The sequence below is a fragment of the Cibotium barometz genome, chromosome 60 (genome assembly GCF_041138505.1).
Source record: "Cibotium barometz isolate CiBa-2024 chromosome 60, ASM4113850v1, whole genome shotgun sequence".
Taxonomy (NCBI): Eukaryota; Viridiplantae; Streptophyta; class Polypodiopsida; order Cyatheales; family Cibotiaceae; genus Cibotium; species Cibotium barometz.
Window position 1 is genome coordinate 14,251,315 of NC_141105.1, and position 24,807 is coordinate 14,276,121.

General features: G+C 43.1%; 1 protein-coding gene and 1 pseudogene across 3 annotated transcripts in view; one reads left to right on the forward strand and one right to left on the reverse strand.

Moving 5' to 3' along the window:
- LOC147605018 (uncharacterized) overlaps positions 1–17,591 on the reverse strand; it is a 75,334-nt gene extending 57,743 nt beyond the window's left edge. For 2 of the 3 annotated variants that reach the window (XM_086794389.1, XM_086794390.1), the window contains exons 1-8: positions 17,261–17,590; positions 17,081–17,143; positions 16,910–17,007; positions 16,540–16,640; positions 2,175–2,253; positions 1,984–2,044; positions 1,810–1,856; positions 1,572–1,664 (exon numbers count right to left, since the gene is read on the reverse strand). In XM_086794389.1, the coding sequence (XP_086650515.1) occupies positions 1,572–1,664; positions 1,810–1,856; positions 1,984–2,044; positions 2,175–2,253; positions 16,540–16,640; positions 16,910–17,007; positions 17,081–17,138 (537 nt within the window). In that variant the 5' untranslated portion in view covers positions 17,139–17,143; positions 17,261–17,590. Of the gene's footprint in view, positions 1–1,571; positions 1,665–1,809; positions 1,857–1,983; positions 2,045–2,174; positions 2,254–16,539; positions 16,641–16,909; positions 17,008–17,080; positions 17,144–17,260 lie in introns of all 3 variants that reach the window. The other variant, XM_086794388.1, reaches the window with a different exon arrangement.
- LOC147605019 (uncharacterized) lies at positions 6,819–8,784 on the forward strand (annotated as a pseudogene).
- Positions 17,592–24,807: the final 7,216 nt, after the last annotated feature.

Sequence of the window (24,807 nt, forward strand, 5' to 3'; positions counted from 1 at the left end):
AGCGGCGTCATCAACAGCAAAAACCCCCAGAGCCTCGTCACCCTGAAGCCTCTACATCAACATCTTCTCTCATGGCAAAACCTGTTGACATACCATCCCCTCCGGAATGGGAGCCAGCTTTGCTGCAACTTCAGCAGCAGTTCCAACAGCAACTCCAGGAGTCTATGGCATCCTTGGCTTCGCAGATCCAGCACCTCCACACGGATCACCACTCGCCACAACTACACGAGTTCCGTACCAGCAGAAGATGTTTCAGCAACAGTACCAGCAAACGCAAACGTCATTCCTTTTGAGGTAGAAGGCGACGACCTTATAACTCTTTATTGACCTTATAACTCTTTATCGCCTTTATAGAGATGCATCTTGCCTTAGCACTCCATCCACATCCCCACCCCCCCTTATATTGTTTGTATATGGACTCCACCGATCCATGATGATTCACAGTTGAATCCAGACACATGCACACTTTTTCTTTTCTTTCTTTTCTTTCGATGACCGGAAGAACACAGTTGTATTATTTTTTGTCTCATAGGCCGGACTTTGGCCTCTCGTAGACGTTAATATCTCTCTCTCTCTCTCTCTCTCTCTCTCTCTCTCTCTCTCGTGATCCCACTTGGAATTACAGGCCACCCGTGTGGTTATCCCCCCCCCCCCCCCCCCCCCCCCCCCCCGCGTATGAGATAGCCTTCTCCTCAGAGCGACCAGCCAGAGGGGAAGTGCATCTTTCTCCACCCCTTTTGATTATTTGACCCCCGCCCTGTACATGAGGCGAGGTTGTATCTAGCCCTTTGTGGTTATATTCAGCCCATAGTGGCTGTTTTTCATTAACTAATAGAAGGATCTATTTCTCGGGAAAAAAAAGTATGTGTACTTATGTCGATCATTTCAGTCATTACATGACAGTTTTGAGTTGCAGCAAATTGACCAGCAGAGCTATGAAGTGTTTTTCCACTGTTTGAGATGTAATTTAATGAGAGCCTCTCGCTTTGAGGGTCCTCGAGTATAAATAGATTTGACAGTGGTTTCACAAAAGAAAAAAAGTCTGTACTGACAAAAAGTTGAGGTTATTTCCTAAACTTAACAAAAACTTAAGTGTGACCTTGACTCCATGAGAATCTACTCAAAAAGCTTCAAATCCTCAATTCCGTCGTGCATAACTAGACTATGTGCTATGGCATCCCTTTCACGTCATCAGTCCCCAAGAGTCGTGCACGTTCACACACACACACATAGCAGCTGGTGGGGCAATTGCAGCGGTCCACTGACTAAGCCTAATAGCCTGGCACGCGTGAATGATGACATGGCATGCTAATTGTACATGCTGGGAATCAACATGAAGCTGTCAATGTGTGATAGCTGATGCTGCTGAACTGGAGACACAATAATCAACACATAGTCCAGGAGTACTTTGGAGGTGTCACATTCTCCCCCATCAGAACTGTAGTTGCCCTCAGCTGTTGGTACCATCTGTGATCTGGCCACCACTGTGTTAGGCTTGACTGGCCTTGCCATGAAGCCATGCCGAGGAGCCTAATTTTACCAACAACATAGAAATGAGGAAAAGCACTTACAAATGTCTCTGGCTTCTCTGCATAGTGAAGCAATTCCCCCGTTTCTGCATCCGCCACCAGCTCCCCGAACTCACTTGCTGATTCAGCTGACACCTGTAAGGACGCACCATCAGGACAGAATGGATAACTGATGCTGCTCAGCTTCATGTACCCTCAGTTCACACCACTTACCATATTCTTCTGATGATACAAGAACAAAGAAATCACTGCAAAGAGATGGTTTGGTGAGCTGTGATACCTTCTTAACAAGCAATGTACCAATCCCCTTGTATTTTGAATGTGCAGCTGCTATGCATAGAGTTTTAAAAATAAGTGAGCATGGATCATATCATGGTACCACACCCACATAAATAATAAAGAAAACTAGAACAAATGGCTTTGATTTCAAAACCTGAGGGTTAGAATTCCTTACATAACATATCCGCCAGTGGAAAACTGCAGCAAACGTCACAATTCATGACAAAGATGTTGTTCTGGACAAAATGCGTGTCCAGCTGGTCAGATGGAGATAAAGGACAGAAACAATTGCTCAAAAGATGCAAGAAGTACAATGCAAACTTTGTACTTTCAAATGGAAACATTGCACATGACTCGTAATCTTACCGGGTCATCCTCAATAAGCAAATCCCTGAAGTTGTACAGGCCGCCCGCAGAACCATGTGGTTTATCTTCCCGCAGATATCTTAAAACAATACGAACTCCCAAATTATGCACCACCCAAGATTTTTAAGATTAAGCTTATAAAGAAGCAATGCTCTTTTTTAAGTCCAGCAAGCATTAACCACAATTAAGATGAGAGTTTTATGTGTGACTCACACAAGTTCTAGCTAAAAGCCGGAAGCTGAACACAGCTTTTATATGTCTTAGATTTTCTGAATGAAGAGAATAGTAGCGTTTTGAAGGTACTAGAATATTAATGCGTTGAAAGTTCCTCCTAGAGGAACTCTCATTCATTCTAGAATATCTCCCCCTCTTTTTCCCCCTCCCTCTCTACATGCTAATGGAAAGTTCAGGTTATTTCCTAACTCAATAAATACTGAAGTGCAGAATGAAGAGAATAGTAGCGTTTTGAAGGTACTAGAATATTAATGCGTTGAAAGTTCCTCCTAGAGGAACTCTCATTCATTCTAAAATATCTCCCCCTCTTTTTCCCCCTCCCTCTCTACATGCTAATGGAAAGTTCAGGTTAATTCCTAACTCATACCGAAGTGCAATCATATCAGAGTGTACTTGCAAAGCTTCAAATCATCAACTCTATCATGCACAGCATAGACTATGTGCTATGACATCCCCATTCATGTCATTAGTGCCTGAAAGTAGGTGCAGGTTCATGCATAAGGACATGTTAAACTTAATAGACAAATCTTCATCAAATAAACCACCATACTGAGTTTCTATCACTTCTCCAGGGACCAGAGGTAAAGGAAGTGTTATGGCCCCATGGGTCACAACGGCTGGCATGATTAACTGAGGCTATATCTATGCCTAGGGTGACCCTAGAGTGGAGACGCATAGGTTGAAAGTGACTTATGGGCACTTATAAGTGCAGGATGGTGTGAAAGCCTACAAATACTAATAAAAGTGTTTTTAGGCTAGCATTGGATCTCCATGCCTATATAAGTGAGTTGAGGACTCACTAGCCTATCCCTCAGAGGGGGATCATGACTTAAGCGAGGCCTTCACCTTGGTCTAAGCCATTACTTCAGAGAGGTGGGTTGCAGAGGTATGGGACGCCATAGTCGAGGGACATGGCCAGAGTGTTGGCCTAGCCTCATGGCTCAAAGGTGCTCCATAGGAGCTATGGTTGAGTGGTGAGCCACAAGCAACCAAATCATGTGTCTTGTTCTTGTGTGCGTTTGTGTGCAGGGATGCTCGGGAGATTAGTGGCAGTTTGTAGTACTGAGTTTCTTCAAGGTTGATCGTAAATTGCTTTAGAAGAAGGGGAGAAAAAGGTGATGAAGAAGGGCTGAAGTTGCATAAGGTTTGGCTGTAGATGGGTTATCTCGTCACATGGGCTCATAGAAACAAAAAAACATGTTTCATCCTCATGGAACCTGAAGCTTGCGAAACGTTTCAAAAAAGCAGGCTAGGGCTCTTGCACAATCCCACACACCCATGTCTAACTCCGGAATCCCAGACCACCGAAACCTACCCAAAGGCCTTCAACATCCCAACCTATAATGCATGGTATGAGCATGTATGTTCTCCTGGTCAACCCTAAATCACTAGAAGCCATAGCAAAGGCTTGCAAGAAGCTTGGGAACCTGCTCTGATACCAAATGTTTTATTAGGTTACCTGTGAGAGACAGAATGTCCACGTATATAATGAAAGAAGCACACGTACAGGTCAACCACACAAAACCCACAACTATCTTTTGATAAGATAAAAGTACAACTTACATAAAAGAAAGGACCTATATGCGTATAGCCCTAACTAGCACCAAGATTAAAATATATAATGACACGTGGCATGTGATCCAACAGCCATGTTATAAACTGCAAACCTTTGTCTATATGTGACACTTATTGCTAGAGGAAATGTCACAAAACTAATCCTAATGCCTAATACACATTTCCACTAACATATCTGTCACAATGGTTGCAAGATTGGAAGCCCAACTAGAGAATGCACACTTACACACACACACACACACAACAACAAAGCTGGTTGGGCAAATGTACCGCTCTCATTGGGCAACATACCCCAGTGAGACAGCTATGTTTATGTTTTCTTTCTGTTTATTTTCCATTCCATGATGACATATGCCATGGACATTATTGTATCACTTTGGTCTCATAGGCCCATTGGGTCTTTAGTAGACGTTTAGAGCCCGCAGGAGACAGAGGACACCTGGCTTTCGGACACCACGCCTATACCAGAGAGAGATGACAGAGATCAGAGCTCAGTTTCACAGAGAGGGTGCGGAGCGACTGGCTCGCTTCAGAGCACACCCAGGCATGTTCTTCAGGGAGCTGTGGACACCCCCTTCACTGATGTATACCATTTTATACCCCCAGTATGGTACAGGATGGAGCTAGCTAGGTTGCATATCATGATTGTATACTCCATGCATATAGCTTTGCATTCTCCTAGTAGTAGAGCTCCATCCCCTGCACACCCAGATTCAGCTTTTTTTATTCAGTACTTTTTCATTTTGTTGGGATGACAGAGGATACCCCATACAGGTACTCCGATTTGTCTCATAGGCCGAGTTCGGTCTTTTGGAAGACGTTAATAAAATCTTTCTTTCTTTCTTTCTTTCTCTCGTTGTATAGATGTACTCTTTCATAACATCACTTACATACAGCATGTATATACACTGGTTGCAGATCATCTCCCACGCTTGGCTCTTGAGTCCTCCATGCAGCTCACCTGATAGGGACAGAGCAGGTCTTGGTATTCACAGGTGGTTAGCTGGTTTAACAAGCATGGCCCTCATAACCGCCTCCCTACCTTCGAGTACAGCCTTGATTCATCATTTCTTGATCGCTCCCGGCAGGAGATCAACCACCTTATCCGCCTCGATCTGTCAAGGCTGTACACGAGCCGCACATGGGTGTCTCCACTAGAGCTCAGTACGAAACTCAAGTTCTACAGAGCATTTTTTACGAGTTTCAAAGCATAGATTTATTTTTAGCCCTGGCTATCTTCAGAGGCACATGTCACATGCCATGCAGATCACCATTGGCCAGCAATATGTATCATCCCACCGTCTATGGATTCATTCTAGTAGGGCAGATCACACCAATCGAGAGGCATGGATATGCAGGGTATGCATGACAGGGGAGGTCAAGACAGAGGAACATTACATGTTCAAATGCCCATCTTACTATGAGAGTCGGGGGAGATTTCTTTATTTGTTCTAAGACAAATTCGGCCCTCTCACAGTTATGCATTATAAGAACTAGAGATGCCTGGATCTGTACCTACTGGAACTTCGTCACCACCGGGAGACCATGCTCAGATGGCACCTAGGCAGTCACAGCCAACAAGATGCCTCTCAGACATCCATTACAGACTTCTTCAGATTGCTCTCACCCACGCAAGTGTGTACCATCCAAGCTTTACAAGGTCAGAGGGATCATACAAGTCAAAAACTACACCCCACCCGCTCATGGGATCCTTTGGCTCCACGCACCCATGGCATCACTAGGAAGAGAGCATGAACCCTTGAGAGCGCTAAACATCCCCACATTGTTGGATCCAAACCTTCCGCCTATCACTTGCAGATTCAGGACATACTCCGCCGCAATGGAGAGGCCACACTCCACGGGTAGGCAACATCGCAGCTCTACGCTCGATTATGGAGAAGGATGGTACTATCATTGGAGAAGGAGATCCGCGAGACATTCCCCGAGTATCTATGGCCATCTCTGGAATTTTCCGTATTGGGTCTTTTGTAGACGTTAATAAATTTTTTCTTTCTTTCTTTTCTCTCATCCTACCATCTTGGCAACGTTTGGGGCAAAGCGCAGGACAGCCCCCCGGTAGTAATGCCGTTTTCCAAATGGTGACATACATCGCCTCCACACCCTGGACACCAAGGCTTGCTTGGGCATCCTCCCGACACATAGCATAGCAGCGGCATGTTTGGGTATGGTATGCTAGTGGTTTCTCACACAAGGGCTCCAGATGGACCATCTTCCCCCATCATACACACATTGCACACACAGATAGATCTGAGAGCATGCCCCAGAATCGGTGGTATGATGATGAGTGCAGAGAGCTATACAGACACCTCTCTGCCCAGAGAGCACTGGGGACCATTACATAGAGACAGGCGAGCCGACAGATACAAACCCTCACGCCGTAAGAGGCGCGCATATGAGGAGGCACAGTACTGGGGGATATACCACCTACTCATGAGCAGAGATACAGCCAATGCATGGCGCAGGATGAGAGAGCCTCGCCCTCGTACCCCAATTGACGATCCACACACATGGCACACACATGCAAAGAGCCTCTACCATATCCCTCAGCAACCGCCCATACCACAGCCACAAGAGCCCCGCCCTACCACCACCTCCACTTTCTTTACCACCTCGATGGTAGAGAGAGCTATTCGCCGGTTACAGCATGGGAGATCGGCTGACCACACAGGTATACAGAGTGAGCATCTTATTTATGCAGCTGACACACTGGCACCCTTTGTTGCTCACCTCTTTAATAGGGCACTAGTAAAGGGCCTACCAGCTAAGTGGACTATGCACACCATCGTGCCTCTCCACCAAGCGGGAGACATGCTAGACCCCAGCAACTACAAGACTATCATGATTGGCCATACATTGGCCAAACTTTATGGCACAGTGCTCGAGGTAGAGTTGAGCTCATATGCAGAGAAGGAGGGACTGCGAGCACCAGGGCAAGCTAGATTCCGACAAGCTTTCTCCACTATTGACCATATATTCACTCTGAGATGTCTGATTGATCACGCAAGGGCGCGGGAGAGGAGATTATACTCCTGCTTTGTGGATTTCCGCAAAGCATTTGACATCGTGCCACAGGAGAGACCGCTTCAGCGCCTCCAGTCATTGGGGATCCCATCAGAGATGGTTTGGGGCATCTATGCTTTATATGAGCAGGTCCTTGGGCGCATACGATGCCCCGGGGGGCTATCTGATGTTATTGCTAGCACCATAGGTGTGAAGCAAGGATGCCCACTCTCTCCTACACTATTTGGGCTATACATTGATGAGGTGGCTGACTTCATTGTTCACGGTGGTGGGGATGGGGTAGACATCTCAGGTACCACAGTCCACATTATGCTATATGCAGATGATATTATTTTGGTCTCTGAGTCGCAGATGGGACTACAGCATCATCTCCATGCACTCGATGACTTCTGCACACAGAGGGAACTTACAGTGAACCTTGGCAAAACCAAGGTCATGATTTTCCACACCTCAGGGCCGATTCAACGACAAGCCATCTTCACACTAGCAGGAGGACACGTAGAGGTGGTAGACTCATGTGTGTACTTGGGGATTACATTTGCAACTCCGCCAGGAAGATTTACTATGGCACAGGCAGCCAGGGATAGACTCACACGAGGGTATGCAGCTCTGGCCATGCTAGCGAGACAATGTCACCAAGCACACTTCCAGAAGCCCCGCACAAAGGGGTGGTTGTTTGACACACTAGTCACCCCTGCTTTGATGTATGCTACAGCAGTATGGGCACCTGGGCTCGCCACTTCCACATGGTCTCAAATAGAGAGGCCTCAGATTATCATGCTCTCACGGATGATCCGCAGCAAACCCTCCGTCCCACATGACATTGTCCGAGTGGAGTTTGCCGCACCTCCTATGCTAGTAGAGGCCCTCTTCCAGACGATCTACTTCATATAGAGGATCAGAGATATGCCATCAAATAGACTCTCACATAGAGCTTTTGAGGCATCCAAGCAACTCACAGAGAGTGGAGATAGGAGATCATGGTATTCACAGATGATACAGTGGCTCACTCAGCATGCTCTCGACATAGATCACCTGTCACCCTTCCAATATGATATACATGCACCACACATCCAGCTCTCTCACAATGAGAGGAACGGAGTCCTTCGGCAGGATTTATGGCAGCGATACACTCAGGAGACTTGGATTACACCCAGGCAGCCTCTACTGCTGAAGATGCTATACTATAGAGATCAGTTTATGCGTATCTCAACGGATGGATTCATTCAGCGACCCGGATATATGGATGTGTACATGCCTCACAGTGCCTGAGTGGCAATTGGCCAGCTCAGAGTGTCATCACACTAGCTTGAGATTGAGGCAGGTAGGGCAGCACGGATCCCCAGAGGAGAGAGGATATGCAAACTATGCCAAGAGGAGGTTGAGAGTGAGGAGCATTATGTATGCAAATGCAGAGCATATAGTGACATTAGAGAGAGATACACCACCATCTTCAATGGACATCCCTCACTCCACCAGATCATGGAATCTGCAGACCATCGCAGATTTGGCCAGTTCTTGCTAGAGACAGCGCGCCACAGAGAGGCACTGATACGGACTCATACCACAGGGAGAGGTGGGTGACAGCTCCAGCTCACTGATTTCTTCCAGAGATCTATCCCAGTGCCTACCATGACACAGGAGGGGGTTACACTTCAGCGCACTGCAGACCTCCGAGCCAGACGGAGACCGAGAGCACCAGGCTACCAGACTCCCAGACTACATCAGAGGGAGATCACAGAGCTACGGGCTCGACATCAGCACCATATCCTGGAGCGGCTAGGTCACTTACACTCACACCCGGAGATCATGCTCCGAGGGATTTTTGCCTCGCCATCACCTATGTATCACATATTACACCCCCATTATATGGTACTGGTTGGAGCTAGACATATCTGCATTGCATTCTTGTATACCCTACGCATATAGGTTGCATACTGAGCCTCTGGCAGTAGTGCTCCATCCATCACCCCCCCCCCACTAGCTCAGTACTTTCATAGTTTATTTCATGTTCATTTTGTCCTCTTTTTTTTTGGACACCTAGAGGACATTGATAGTTGTACATTGATTTGTTTCATAGGTCGAGTTCGGCCTCTAGTAGCCGTTAATACAGCTTTCTTTCTTTCTCTCTCTCTCCCCACAGATGCAATTCTACAATGCCATGCAGCTTGCGATTGGACAACTTTAGGTCTCATCCCACCACTTCAGAGTGGAGACGTGAAAAGAAGACGGTATTGCTAGAAAGGACAAAATCTGTCGGCTTTGCTCCATGGAGGTCGAGATGGAGCACTACATATGCAGATGCCCAGTATGTTATGAGATCCGGGGAGATTCCATTGTCTCTACCGAGAGGGGTTCGGTCCACTATCCAGAATGATTGACTTTCACCACCAGCACTGCATGGGACTTTTACTTTAAGGAGCTCAACAAGCACCAAGAGTCACTCTTTAGAGAAAGCACAGCCCAGCCCCGATGTGAAGCTCCCTCCATAAGATCACCTAATACGCAAGCTAAACACACAAGGTTAGAACACACAGAAGGGTGCAACCAAACTCACCTCCCAAACGTAGATTCCATTCGGTATATCTCCTCTGAGCCAGGGGCTAAGGTTCCACTCCCACAGGCCAAGCCAGTCAGCCCTGGAGTCCCATACCACCAGAGCCTGTCCCTCGGCAAGACCACCCACGAATTGCCATGTCCATGGCAGGAGTAAGACTACTCTGGTCCAAACACAAACCAACCATCAAGTAAGACAGTCTGTCCACACAATAACCCACAAGTCACTTATAAAGTGACTACTACTGCTATAAATAACCATCCCATCATAAATAGCTAGTAAACATGGATTATCAATAATAATGGACTGTAGCCACCCATAGCCTGCCTACAATCTTCCCCCTAATCTTAGGGCTCCCCAATTGTGCCCAGATTAGGAACTAATCCTATGGATTAGTGTTAGGTACATAACACCCGAGACGACTAAAAATGGACTATCAAACGCTTCTTCGAGATACAAGATGGCAACACCCACCAGCAATCCAGAGGTACCCATGTCCACACATCCACCCTAGACCGCGCCCACTAGCTACAGCGCACTTGACGTTCACAAGCCCCAAGTCCATGACAACTCTCCCCACGATGTCTCGGATCAGGCAAATTCTTCAGCAACATAGAGACATCCCCCCCACTGACGGTGGACTTGGGGAGCCTCTCAGCATTCATAGACTCAACTATGTTGGATATTCTACACGGACGAGGATGATGATATCACACTCACATGAGCCCTCCTTTTCTTGTACCCACTTGGTGATGCATCTTTCACATGCTGACCGCAGTGTACACCATGCTGATGATGCTGATGAGAGAGAGATTTACACCTAGTCTATCTTTTTATATGAGTTTTTTTCTAGCTTCGTTAGTCTTTCTCCATGGTCCAGTACCAAATAAAACTCTTGTACCACTTTGGTCTCATAGACCCATTGGGTCTTTTGAAGAAGTTGAATATAACTCTCTCTCTCTCTCTCTCTCAGCAAGATATGATTTATTCGGACTATACATATAGGATACACATGAGCCACTCACACAAATGGCAGTACTACATGGACACTTTCATGAGGCTTACAAAGGATGGTTTCATATTGAGGGCCATGTATCTTGACATATACATGTCACATGCCATGTGGATTGTAGTGGGCCAGTTGCGGGTGTCATCGCACCGTCTGAGCACTTCATATGCAGGTGCACCGTATATTATGAGATTCAAGGGAGGTTCCTATCATGTGCGATTCTCCTATCATGTGCAAGAATTGCCATGGACATTCTTTGGAGCTAGTCCAGAAGGGACAGCCAAGGAAAAGATGACTAGAACCAGAATTTAGGAGCATGAGGTGCAGTAGTGGCCAGTGTTGGACTTGGAGCAGGGCATGGAAGACATGGAAGGGTGCTGTCGGCTGCACACATGGGCTGTCGGCTGAACCAGATGGGAGGCAGCTGCAGGCGCATCATTATATTGGATTTATGGACCAGTCGGCTGCAGGCGTTTCAGTATATATGGATTTATGACCAGTCGGCTGGCCGACCAGCAGTCGGCCAGCACTCCAAGGGTCCAAAGAGGCTATAAAAAGGCATGTGTGCTCAAGGATAGACTCATTCACTCCACTAGGGAGTGGGTCCTTAGTTTAGGACTGTTTTGGTGTATTCCACCTTTTTAAGAAGGCAGCCCATGGCTGTAGATTTAGGGTACCTTTTTGTACCATATGAATATACTGAATTCCCAGCTATCTCTCTCTCTCTACTCTCCCTTCTGTCTGTGTTTTTGCATCAGTATGTTGTAAGTGGTGTTTAGGGCTGAAAGAAGACCCCCGGAGCTTCTGCGTGTTACAGTTCCACTCTCTCTTCAGAGAGGGGTTTGGACCCTTATCCAAGATCATGGATTATCCGGATCAACAGTGCCAAGGCCTCTTCCTACCAGAGCTTCATCGCCACAAAGACTCACTGATTAGGGAGTCGAGACCCCGTGGAGACATCCACCCCAGCCCCAGGCGATCATCACTCAGTTCTTCCGACCATGAGAGGACACCACACCAGCCATGGATGACATACCCATAGCCTCATCGATCCACACATTCTGGAGTGCCTAACCTCCCACCAGACCCCACTCTGGTGTGACGCTAGATTGGGCCACGGCACTACAGTGAGCCCAACGTCCCAAACTCCTTGGACCTCACTAGCAACACAAACATCAACCCCAACTTGAGATCTTGGAGAGGCATAGAGCCACCTTCCCACACCTAGTGGATCTACAGAGCCTTCTACAAGCTAACCTCGTGCTTGATATCCTAGATGGGCCCCCTTCTCCTACCGCCCCATAGGCTATATGATGATGATGGCCCCATTTTGTATCATATGGCTCGGATTTGGCATTCCCAACTCATAGCTCTAGTCTTTGTTTTCTTTTGTACCATGATGATATTACATGGACACTAGCTGTATCACTTTTGGTCTCATAGACCCACTAGGTCTTTTGAAGATGTTTAATATAAGTTTCTTTCTGTTGGAGACCCAACCAGAAATCAGTCATTCTATCTCATAATTCACAAAGGGCTTGTGTGTTCCAAGGGCCAAGACAGCCAAGGGGAGTGCTCCAACCAAGGTGAAGAGTGCACGTCAAGACCAGTCTTTATTTACAAATTTACATCATTCTAATAAAGCAAATACACCATTCATGGTGGGGGCCCTACAGAGGGTATTCGAGACCCAATAATGTGTCCTTTTCCCCTCCCTCTCTTTGGACCACCCCTTACGCTGTGACTCCTGTCCCTAGAAGGACAGTTGGTTTTTAGCCTCCGGGATGTCACGTGCATCCCGCACTTGGATGCCACGTAGGCATATTTAAACAAGAAGGTGCAGGACCTGGAGTGGAAACTCGTCCCCTGTGAGCCCAGTCCGGAATGAATCAGCCAAGGTTCCACTCTATGCGTCCGAGGTCAGGTGTGCATTGTCCTGCACATGAAGCAGTGCCAGTCCGTACTGTGAGTCTCCCTCTGGAATGATGTTAGATGATCTGAGTATCTAGTTTGCAGCCGGGTGCCGGACATCTATAGAGCATGTAGGATTTGCATGTAGATAAGGGGCCAGCCCATAGGGCTATCCCATAACCAAGCCTAAGGCTCATATAGTGGGCATGGGGAGGTTTAGAACCACCCCAAGGGGCCAGGAGAGCCCCATGCTGTGCCCACCAGCCCTAGCATGGGCTGGGCAGGCTGTCAGCCAGCCCTAGGGACCCTGGCCAGGCAGCCAACAGGGCCTGGCCAGCTTGTCGGCCAGGTGTGGGGCAGCCCACACAGCATGCACAGGGGCTGCCCAGCAGCCCAGCTTGTGTGTGTGCATGGCCAGTCTTGTGTGAAACGATGGCTGATAAAGAGCATTTAATGCTACTTTATACTAGTCGTGGAGATTTTCCAGCAGCCGACTTCTGTAGAGCTGGCCGACTAGGAGCCTGAAGGGGTATATAAAGCCCAGCCATAAATCAGTAAGTTCATCTTAGTATTCCCGAAGGGTTGCCGCCTTCCAAGGGCCAAGACAGCCAAGGGGAGTGCTCCAACCAAGGTGAACATTGCCGGTCAAGATTCAGTCTTTATTTTCTGATTTACATCATTCTAATAAAGCAAATACAGCATTGGTGGTGGGGGCCCTACAGAGGGTATTTGGGACCCAATATTGTGTCCTCTTCTCCCTCTCTCTCTCTCTCTCTCTCTCTCTCGATTTTCTGCACATCTTCTTCAGATTTGTGCGTTATATTCGTCGTGAATGATTGCTGAATTCTGAGCATTGAACTTACCGATTCGACCACAAAGCTTCCGCATGTTACAAGTCTCCCACACGCATAGTGGATGGTCAAATTGCATTCCTGATTCCGGAAAGGAAGTGCATTTTCCCGCTATGGCGAGCTTCAACAAAGAGAGAGAACAACGAACTTTAGAACAAAGAGCACCAAGCAATCCTTCGAGGGCGGCAAACATGAGTGTGCATGACATGCTCCAGACAATAATGTGAGCACTCGCAAACCAAAGCACCAAATTGGAAGAGCAAAAGGTGCAGATCTTGGCCCCGGAAGAAAGAATTTGTTTTCTAGCCCTTTTTTCTCCATCTTCTGTTCCCACATCCCGATAGCAAATCCTCTATCGGATGACTCTTTTGAAGGGTTACGACCGCAGCCGAGTTCGACCCTCGAGTTGCAGATGCGAGCAATGGAGATTCGATTGATAGATGACCATGCACTGGCATCCCATGCTACTGCACAAGATGACGCCAGGTGATGCGTGGAGCACAAAAGATTTCTTGCGGCTTTAAACGCAAGAGCAACACCAACAGCTTCCTCGAGTCATCCTTCCGAGAGGATGAACTTCAGTAAGTATAATGGTAAACTCAACCCCACAACCCATTATTAAAAAGACACCTAAAAATGGTGCAAAAATACCAAATAAAATATGCAGTGCAAGGCCTCATAAATGGGCCAGATACAAGCATGCAGGGCGTCCATCTAGAGATGAACAATATTTCCAACAGTTCATGTCGACCCTTTTCCTTCTTCCGTAGATCACCTGACCAGTCTCTCAAAGATTCTTATGCTCTTGGAGAGCTCGATTTTCCACAGCTCAAGGTGCAAGGTGTTTTCCCACTGTTTCTGATCTGAGTCATTGCTGTCCCACTCTGGGACAGCTAGGAATGTACATGAAGCAATGGTTTCACTAAAAATGTGTGTGTGTGTGTGTGTGTGTGTGTGTAAACAACCCCTAAAAGGATTATTGTTCTAGTAGTGTGTGAACACACTCTTATAAGTGGATAAGATAAGTGTGCCATGTGGCATCCACTTATTAGAGTGTGATTTGTATGGGTCAAGACTCAAAAGATAAGGTTCCAAGCCTACAAAAGCATTGTACTTGGTGAGTATCAATCACTACAACACATCTAATCAATCTATCATCAAAGTCGTGCAATACTCTCTCTCTACAGTTCAGCATTCTCTCTCTCTCTCTCTCTCTCTCTCTCTCTCTCTCTCTCTCTCCATGGATATCTTCCATCCACCTTAGCTTAGGTTTTCTGTACACACACCATGTAAATTAACATGGTATCAGAGCTAGGGTTTCAGCTCAAGTGGTGAAGGTGTTTGACTAGGACCTCCTCTTGAGCTATCACCTCATTGGCTCTCCTTGCGGAGTTCAGTACGGACTGTCTCAATCAGCTCTTTCATCTCTGTCAGCTCTGGCATTGGGGACTTCTTCTCTTTGTCCATGGTTGGGAGAGAGGGTTCTGAAGCCAGATTGACATATGGTTATGCAGCCCTGGGCTCACTAGAGAGTAGTGCTCACAGATACAGTTCCAAGAGTCCAGGACAGAACTATGGCTATTTGACACGCTAGTAACACCTACCCTATTGTATGGAGCTCCCATCTGGGGGCCTAGCCTATACCACAGGAGGAGACGGAGGGGGGAAGTAGCTGAGACAAATATGAGGAAGCATATGATGGATGGAAGCCGATAGAGAGGCCCTTGGTGAGGATGATCTCACGCATGATTAGGAGTAAGCCATCAATGCCACACGAGGTTATGCAAGCGGAGATGGGAGGCTACTCCGATAGTGACAGAGGCTCTACTCCAGACAGTGACATAATCGCACAAGTTACAGGAGCTCCCACAGGACAAATACCCCCGGCTCGCCCTAGAGTCCTGGAGATAGCTGGCAGTAGATGGAGACACACTGCTGGTATGCGCAACTGGGCACTTGGTTTAGTTTACATGGCATGCAGATGGACACTCCCTCCTTTTCAATACAGCATAGAGGCACCTTCCTTTGATCTCAACTGCACACAGCTGAACAAGGTCATTGGGAAGGACATAGTTAAACTGTATACTCGAAGGAACTAGTGCTCACCCACTCAGCCCCTAGGGACGAAGATAACCTTCTACAAAGATCCCCTTCTTCACTCGATGGAGGATAGCTTTATCACACGCCCACGCTACATGGACACACATCTATCATTTGGAGTGAGATGTGCGATTGCCCAGATCCGCACCTCATCCCACCAGGACAGCCAGATATGGTCCAGGGACGGCTGCACCAGAGGATAGGATTGTCAGCTTTGCCATACAGAGGCTGAGACGAAGGAGCACTACATATACCGATGTCCAGTATACTATGAGATCAGTATACTATGAGATCAGGGAGAGGTTCCACTGCCTCTTCCGAGATGGGTTTAGACCACTCTCCAAGATCATGGACTTCCCGGATTAGAGATGCCTAGGGCTCTTCCTTCTGGAACTTCGTAGACACAAGAAGTCACTATTGCGGCCCAAACCAGTAGCACCTCTCACTGATTTCTTCCAGACTCGAGCTTGGAGGGCAGGCCCACCCACCCTACCTGGACCCCAAGCTGATGTAGGAGCCCAACCGAGGCGTGACACTAGACAGAGCCACCGAGCTATGTAGAGGTCAACGACCTCGACCCAGAGGCCCCCACCCACGCCCGCATCACCATAGGAGGATCAGGGCCATCATTTTACACCATCACATGCCTCCCTCATGCCGGCTCAGCTTTACCACTCTGAGTGCCATGTCACAGCGCCCCATGTGGGATATCTTAGGATGATGTGCGAGCCTATGCTTTGTACATGGATCAGCTCTAGCATCTTAGCTCTAGCATTTTAGCTTTGTCATTTTCTTTCATTTCATTTTAGTACCCATGATGATGTATTCCATGGACAGGATGTAATCCTTTTGGTCTCATAGGTCATTTTGGCCTTTTGTAGGCGTTAATATAGCTCTCTCTCTCTCTCTCTCTCTCTCTCTCTCTCTCTGTGGATATCTTCCATCCACGTTAGCTTAGGTTCTCCGTACACACACCATGTAATTTAACACTAACACCTTGTTCATGCTCTTTGCCATATTTGTACCAAGTGTACGAAGAAAATTCCAGTAGTTTCTCTAATTATTTGAACATTTTTGGTAAATTACCTCACGGGGATCTTCAGCTCATTTGATATGGCCGACACATATAGTGCAAACTCCCTCTCTTCATAGAATCCAATAAGGTAAATGTGTACAAGATTTGGTATCTGCAAAATGTGAGAATATAGCCAAAGGTGTTAGGAACTCTACATGGCAGCAGTCAGCTAGTATATAACCCGAACAAATAGGCATCATTTTTTTAATTTCCTTGCATGCAAAAGCATTACATCTTTATATGCAAAGGAAAACGGTGATGACACACTCCTTCAATACACATACATATAAACACACAAACACACACTCACAGGCGCATGCACACACACATAAGTTACTTTACTGTATGCAAGAATTGAGATCTGAATAAAAGCATACTTACTTTCTTGCATGCAAGGATTGGATGATGCACCATGGGTTGGCCAGCCAAGGGGAAAAGGGGTTTTGCAAGATTAAGTGAAAGTGGGCGAAATCTGGTTCCTGAAAATTCAAAAATTAGCAATTAGCAACGCTAATAATTTAATTGCTCTTAATCCTTGGTGAAGTAATGCACCTTTTGTAGGACCTCCAACCATGATAACAGCCACATTTGTCTCCTCATGAGTAGTCATGATAGCTACCCAAAAACAAAATTTAATCAAAATTCTTATGAGAAGTAGAGAAATTATCTTATACCAAGAACCTTAGCTCAAATTTTCCAATTCAGAAGATTTCAGAAAAGTAAATAAATAACCTGTGTAAGATGAGCCTTTCTGCGCAGAAGGAGAAAGCTTCTGGCGATGAAGTGAGTAGATCCAAGGGCGGCCGTAGCCAAATGAAGCGTAGATTTGGGTGGTTCTAAAAGTTGCCCGATTCAAAAGCAAACTGTGATGGGCGCCCAATTCAGATCAAATGCAGGGAACCCACCTCGGATTCTAGAGAGAGAAAGAGAGAGGAGATTGGAGGGGGTGAATCGGATGCAGAATATTCAGTGTAATGGGACTTCATGGCAGGTAGTCCTTTTCAGTCCCGTACACAGTAACGTGCCTCCTTTGAGAGACTCTCTCTCTCCCTTTCAAAAAGCAAATCCATCTTTGCTGACTAAGCACTAAAATAAGACCCTCACAATCCATAGTCATCATAGGACCCCACCCCACCATACAAATCTAAGACTTTTGCCCACCTTTCTTCTCCTTTGCTTGTTAGTCCTTCTTGAGGAGGAGGACAAGGGTGAAAAATTGCCAGTCCAAGAGCCTCATAGTCAAGCCAAGACCCAGGATCCAATAATGTTGTGATCAACTTAATAGCATACTTTTGTCATCTTTTGAAACATAGGCATTTGGTTATTGATAGTGGCATTCGCTCGAGGTATGTATATTTGCATAAAGATCTTGAGCGAGAGTTTCAAGAAGGAGTGTGTGTGTCTTCTTGAGCCCACCATTAATGTAAATGCACCCTTCACCCTTGATATGAGCATATGAGTTGAAATAATGAGTTGAGAATGTGAGAGAATGTACCATTATGAGGTTTTGTTTAAAATTCTACATGCAATATCAAAGTCATCACCCTTTAGGAAACAAGCTTATATATTTGCAATATTCATGAATAGCCAACAAGATTGTGTAGCTTAAAGGTGACCGTTATATTCTCACCAGAACTTATGGGCTCTCACAATTGAGTAAACACTCTTAGGCATATAGGTCTTGCTTAAGAACACGTTTAAGTGCATTATATTCTCACCACACTAAATCTTAGAGTCTTTTTACAAGTGAATAAATAACCTCAGTTTGCTTACACACCTAAGTGTCCATGTTACTTAGGAGCTACCCATTGCACACTTCCATTGCATTAAGGCCACTAGGTCTCAAGGACATCGAAGTCTTATTATACAATGAGGTGTCAAGGTTGCTAGGTTCATCTAGGCTCTTGCAATGATGTTAGATTGTTTTTACATGCAATGCATTTTCAACACATTCGTCAATTATGGACACCTACAACATCTAAGAGTGAGATGGTAATGTTAATGAGAGTGGAGCAAGATAGTAAAACATAAGTGGATCAAGTGTGTAAACCTTTATTAGGTCATTGAGGAGAGGAGCAAGATAGTAAAGCAAGTGTATAAATCAATAATTGGAGCACATGAAAAGTTGTAAATAGAATCTACTTTTGTGGAGATTGGATGCTACTATATAGGTGTGTAATCTCCCTTAACGTGCGTCTCACAAAAGGCAATGAGGCAAGGGGGACCATTGTTCTTATAGATTCTTATCCATGTCCATGTTTGCTCCTTTTCCAATAGTCCTCATGGGACTCTTTGGTTATTTGCTAGCTATTTGCTCATGATCATTAAGAATCTACACAACAAATAATATATAACCCCAATGTGTAGACTTTGTACCAATCTTGAAAAAGTGCTTGTACAATGTGAATTGAAAACAAGGTCATTGTGGAACTCACCTCAAGCCCACTAAAAATGCCACATTGAAACAACCATCCATGGTGGACATCAAGAAATAGTTTTGTTGAAAAAATTATCTAAGTTTTGAGTATGCGCCTTGGGGATAGATCATTTTTATGAGTTGGTCTTGGTGTGAAAAGTGAAGACTCTCACTTTTATCATTGTGAGAACTCTCATCTATTAACACGCTTTCCCCACCCATAATAAAGCCTATAACCCCCCCCCCCCCCCCCAAAAAAAAAAAAGAGAAGTTGCATGAATTTTTTTTAGTAAATGCATTCATAAGAAAAATTTCAAAAAACACAATCATGTAATACCATTTAAGGAAAAGGGGGCAACAAATAGCTTTAGCTATGATAAATCTCAAGATAAAAATTTGGTACCTATGATTTATGGCCGTTTATATGCCCCAAAACATAAATTGTAATGAAAAGAAGTACATATAAAGGCTTAAGGTACCTTGCATAACTAGGTACCTTAAGCAATATTATATATCATAAAATTTTATATTATAAAATATAAAAAATAATAAAACTAGATTTCTCATAGATCTACCTTGAGTTTTTAGTAATATGCATATGCCCCAAAACTCGTATGGATAAATTGTAATGAAAAGTAGTATATATATGAAGGCTTAAGGTACGTTTCATAATTAGGGACCTTAAGCAATATAAAAATTACACTTATATGTAATAAAATTTATATTGTAAAATATGAAAAATAATTAAACTAGTTTTTTCATAGACCTACCTTGAATTTTTAATAATATTAGAAGGAAAAAATATTTTTCAAAACCTTGGCTTAAAATTTACTATTAAAAATAGTTATCTTTTCAAGCTATAACCCTCATTATTACAAAAGGGGACCTCTAAAGGAAATCTTTGTATATGTCTCTCAACATTGTAAGAAAAGTCTCATAAATGAATGAATGGATTTTTAAAGATTAAGATTCTCTTGGAATGTCTTTCAATATTTTATTGCACCAATCAAAATAATGTTTTAAATTTTTTAAAGAGGCCGTCACTATTTAAAATCTAACACTTTAAGCATTTTCCAAAGGAAAAAGCCAATCATTATTTGTAATTTTTAAATAAACTTTTCAAACATGACATTGTGTGACCCCTCCACTTTTATTTCCCCCTATTTAGACATCAAGAGTACATATTGTCATGTGTAGGTTTGTGGTGTTGGTGGGGATGTGGTATGTGACTAGGGTAATAAATAAAGTATAATCTTTCCATGAGGGAAGAACAAAACAATGTTGGATTGAATAGGTAATTGTAAATGTTCCTTTGAAATACCCTCAAATGTGTTGTTACTAGTGAAATGATGAAAATATGTAATGCTAAAATCAAGTTTTATCATTTTTAATCAAGTTTAAATTGAAGATAAATTTTGAGTAAAGTAAGGTCTAATGTGAGCATAAAAGTTACCTCTAATATAAAAACCATTTATCAAATATATTATTTTACACATAATCAAGTCATCATAATTTTATGAGTTCTATAGAATATGTAAATTTTGGTAAGAAAAGAGTATGTGCATATAATGAATAGTGTGTTTGTAATTAATGGAAGAGGATACAGCATGCAGTGTATATAAGAGAAAACTTACAAGATGTAGAACTCAAATTGCACAATACAGAGATAGAAAAGAATAATATATTATAGAAGTGATACAATAGATGGCAAAGCCCCGCACCCATGTGCTTCTGTGAAGGAAGCTTCGATGGTTGATCTTGAACTCCTAAGATTGAGGTTGTATGCTAGTAGAAGCTAGGGAGCAAACTCATAGTGATAACTGATGAACTATGTGAAGAAGGGGTTGGTTGTGTATCTTTATAGGCCTGTATATGTGGGGTGGTCATGACATGACTGCACACTCTACAGTCATAGTCGGTGCAATCATTCGGGTGGTGTAGACTCGGCCCATAAGGATGTATTGGAAATTGAGTTGTAGACTCCCTAGCTCCCATAGCCATCCAAGCTCATCTTGGGCCCTGTTTGAGCCCTGCAATGTCAGGACAAGGTGCCCAAGCATAAAGTGTACCTACTCCATGCGTGGATCATTATTAGATAGCGGTCCAAATGTAGCAAGTAGCCTATTTGGCAATGTGCCAAATCTATTAGCTAATGGCTTCTCAACGTTAAAAAAAATTATAGCTTTCGATCTGCTAATGCTATTGATAATCTTTCTCCATAGGTTATTTTTTCTCAATGTAAGAAAAATTCCTATGGTTGTGGATTTTTCATAGTTATCAAAAATTGAGAGCTATGTCTTTCTCCTCTCTCTGCGCCTACCCAACCCCCTACTCTACCCACCCCGTAAACAACTCATTTTCTCCTCCGCTAACCCCACAAATGGCCCATATGTGCCACAGTGAAGCCCCCATCCTTGCTGTCAAATCAACCAACCCCAAAGAATTAACAGAAAGAGAAAAGAGGAAGAGATATGCCCTCTCCTTCAACGAGGGAGAGGGAAGGGGGCGACCGCAAGATAGAGAGGGAAGGGAGAGCGCAAACTTGACAAAGACACCTAAAAGAAAGAGAGCACAGTCTTGGCCTTCTTTTATCCAGCGACGATGCAACCTTATAGAAAGGAGTGCAGTGGTTGCCTTCGTTCATCCACAACAACCTAACGGTTACAAGCAATTGTCGACTTTCAATTTTCGTATAACTACGAACAAGCTTCTTTTTAAATTATATAATTTTAAGCATTGAAAACATAAAACACATTATTGGCATAGTAAGCTTGTTAGTTAAATACATTTAAAAAAAAGCCTAGATTAAAAACCATCAATGAGTTAAATAACAATAAGGCAATAAGCTTAAACATCTAAGAATGAATATTGAAATTTCATGCTCTCCACCTTGTTCCAATTTGTGGAAAAGATAACAATAACTCAAAGCAGAAATTAAAAAACTCATAAATGATTGTTGTTTGTGGAATCTATTTAAAGACTTTTTTGTATGCATTTTTGAGTTTTTTTAATGAGTTTTAATTAAAGGCAAGGATTATACAAGTATCTAATCACAAGTCCATTAATTCATTAAAAACTATCTACGAGTTAAATAACAATAAGATAACATCTAAGAATGAATATTGAAATTTGATGCTCTCCACTTGTGGAAAATATAATAAAAACTTAAGGTAGCAATTAAAAAACTCATAAAATAACTATTTTTTATTCTATTTAAAAACTTTTTCATAGGAGTTTTTGAGTTTTTTTGTGAGTTTTAATTAAAGGCAAGCGTTATACAAGGATCTAATCACAAGTCCATTAACTCATTATTTGCCAAATCAAAAGTAAATAACATTATGAGTTTAAAGTGCATGTGCATATACTTTAATTTCTCAAAACCCTTTAAAAATAATTTTTTTCTGGAATATGAGTACATGGACAAGCTCAAAAGTTTGTTTTTTGTGGCACATGAGTATGTGCACATAGATTACTACTTTACTAAACTTTTATTCAAAGTTGAAGAACAACTTAACAACATGATAAAAAGTGTGAGTGCATGTAGCAAAGAATCAGTACATGTACTTATATGGATATATTTCCTTCTTTGTCTCAAAATTCCATTCTATCCTCCTCCTCTTCAGTATGATTATTAAGAATTTGTCATTATCTTCCTCTTCCTCTAAGAGGAAGAAAAGAGATGATGATGATCTTGATAACGTGTCGAAAGATATGGAAGAAACCTCCAAGGAAGAGTTTATGGGATCCTCAAAAAGAGGAGAAAACAAGAGAAGAAAGCATGTAGAAGAGAGAAGAGAGTGGACAGAAGCTAAGCACATCACGACATGCCACGGGAGGCAAAGACATTGGTGGTATTTTGACAATACCTTTGTAACAACTATGAAGAGTCCAAGCCTTGCCTCATGGCTCTATATACATTGCATACTACTACCTTTTAGTATAATCATGAATAGTTTAGATAATGTACAGTCTGTGTAGTGTTGTGGTAACTATGAAGAGACTAAGCCTTACCCCATAGGTATACAAACTGCATAGCACTAACTTTTTGGGTGATAGCATGAATAGTTTGAATGCTTGCAAGTTGCTCCCTTGCCCCTAGTACTCTTAATATCATTTTTCTTAATTTAAGAGTTGGTGTAAAGATGGTTTTATTAGCATATTATAAGTTTATATGGTGCATTTATGTGACTAATACAACTTTTATGTCGCTCTACAACCTTCAACAGTTAGTAAAACATTTCTTCACAAGTGCAATGGAGGAAATATTGAGTCAACAGTCCACAATTAATGATGGAACACCAATGGGGAAGCTTCCACTAGAGGTCGCAATGCATGTGGTTGAACCAAGTGATGTGCAAGGGAAAACTGATCTCAACAAATAGTAGCCCACTTTAAATTCTATACCAGAAAAGTAAAGGGGGAGGGTTTTGTGAGAAGGATCCAAAGTCTACTTTAAAGTCTACACCAAGAAAAGTAAATAAGATGGGTTTTATAAGAAGGATCCTAAGCCCACTTTAAAGTCTACACCAAGCAAAGTAAGGAATCTAATGTTTTTTATTATGTGGCATCCTCTCATTACTTCCCCTTTTAATCCTCCTCTAATCCTCTTTTTAATCATGGTCACTCTTAAAGGACCCCTAGAACATCTCAACCTTCCCCCTAATGAGGAGGTGTTAGAAATTAATGATCCACACTCATCATGTTATTGTAATCCAATTCCCAACCCATTTGAGTTTATATGACACCTTTATGAAGCGTATCCATGTTTGAGTAGTTAAGCACTTGACATCATCTTGCTTTTTTTGAACACAATATGGAGTTAGGTGTGAAATGGTAGTGATGAGTTTAAATATCTCTAGTTAACCATCAAATGTGTAGCATACATAGCTAGACCAGTGTAGTTCTTCCTTGTTTTAAAATTCCTAAGAAGCATGAGTATCATGAATTCACATGCTTGAATCTAACACTCTAAAGGAAACATGATTTGGTTATAGAAGTAGTGTCTATATAATGATAAACTTGTTATTCATCAAACGTATACAAACGGTTATCTTAATTTCTAGAGCAATGAGGAAATAACCCTCCTTTGGATCATGCATTTCATTCCATCCCACCACTAAGAGTAAAAACAATCCTTAAAATGTGCTATTTCGATAGTAGGATCCTCAATGAGCATCTCTTCAATCCACAAGAATGTACAATCACTAGAAAGACATGTGAAATTTACATCTTATTCCAAATTTGTAGATGTATTTACAACAAGGTTTTTGTTTTATTTTGTGCTTTTTTCATTAGTGATCTACTTTTTGCATTCACCAATAATTTGTATCTACAATAAAAATTCCATTTTACTTTTGATTTTAATTAGCAATGTGCTTTCTATATTCTTAATAAAATGTGCAAGCTTAGGAGAGTCATGAATTTCCCTTCTTGTACTTTGATTTACATTCATTAGATGCACTTTGAGTCCTCACTTTTGAGGCTTGAGGTCTTTTAGGGTCACTTGCCATTGTCTTTTGGAGAAAATACTTTCTCACATGTGTTCTCGATACGATCAAAGTTGCACACCCTTTGTTCCTCTTGCAAAAGCAAACCTACCAACTCATTTTTAAAAAAGAACTAGATCTAATAGTGAAATTTAGAGAGGTTATAAAATTTTATTAAGATGAAGCAATACTATTTAGGTTATGATTCTATCTAATTTTTCGTCTACACTTAGCAAACGTTTCCTCGAGATGTATTAACTTTATATCAATGAACCTTTGTTCATTTATTTTCATCTATTTCCTATATACAAATATGTCGTACAAGACTCGTTCCTTTCTTGAAGTATATTTTCAAGTGTATCCCATGTTCCCTTTGA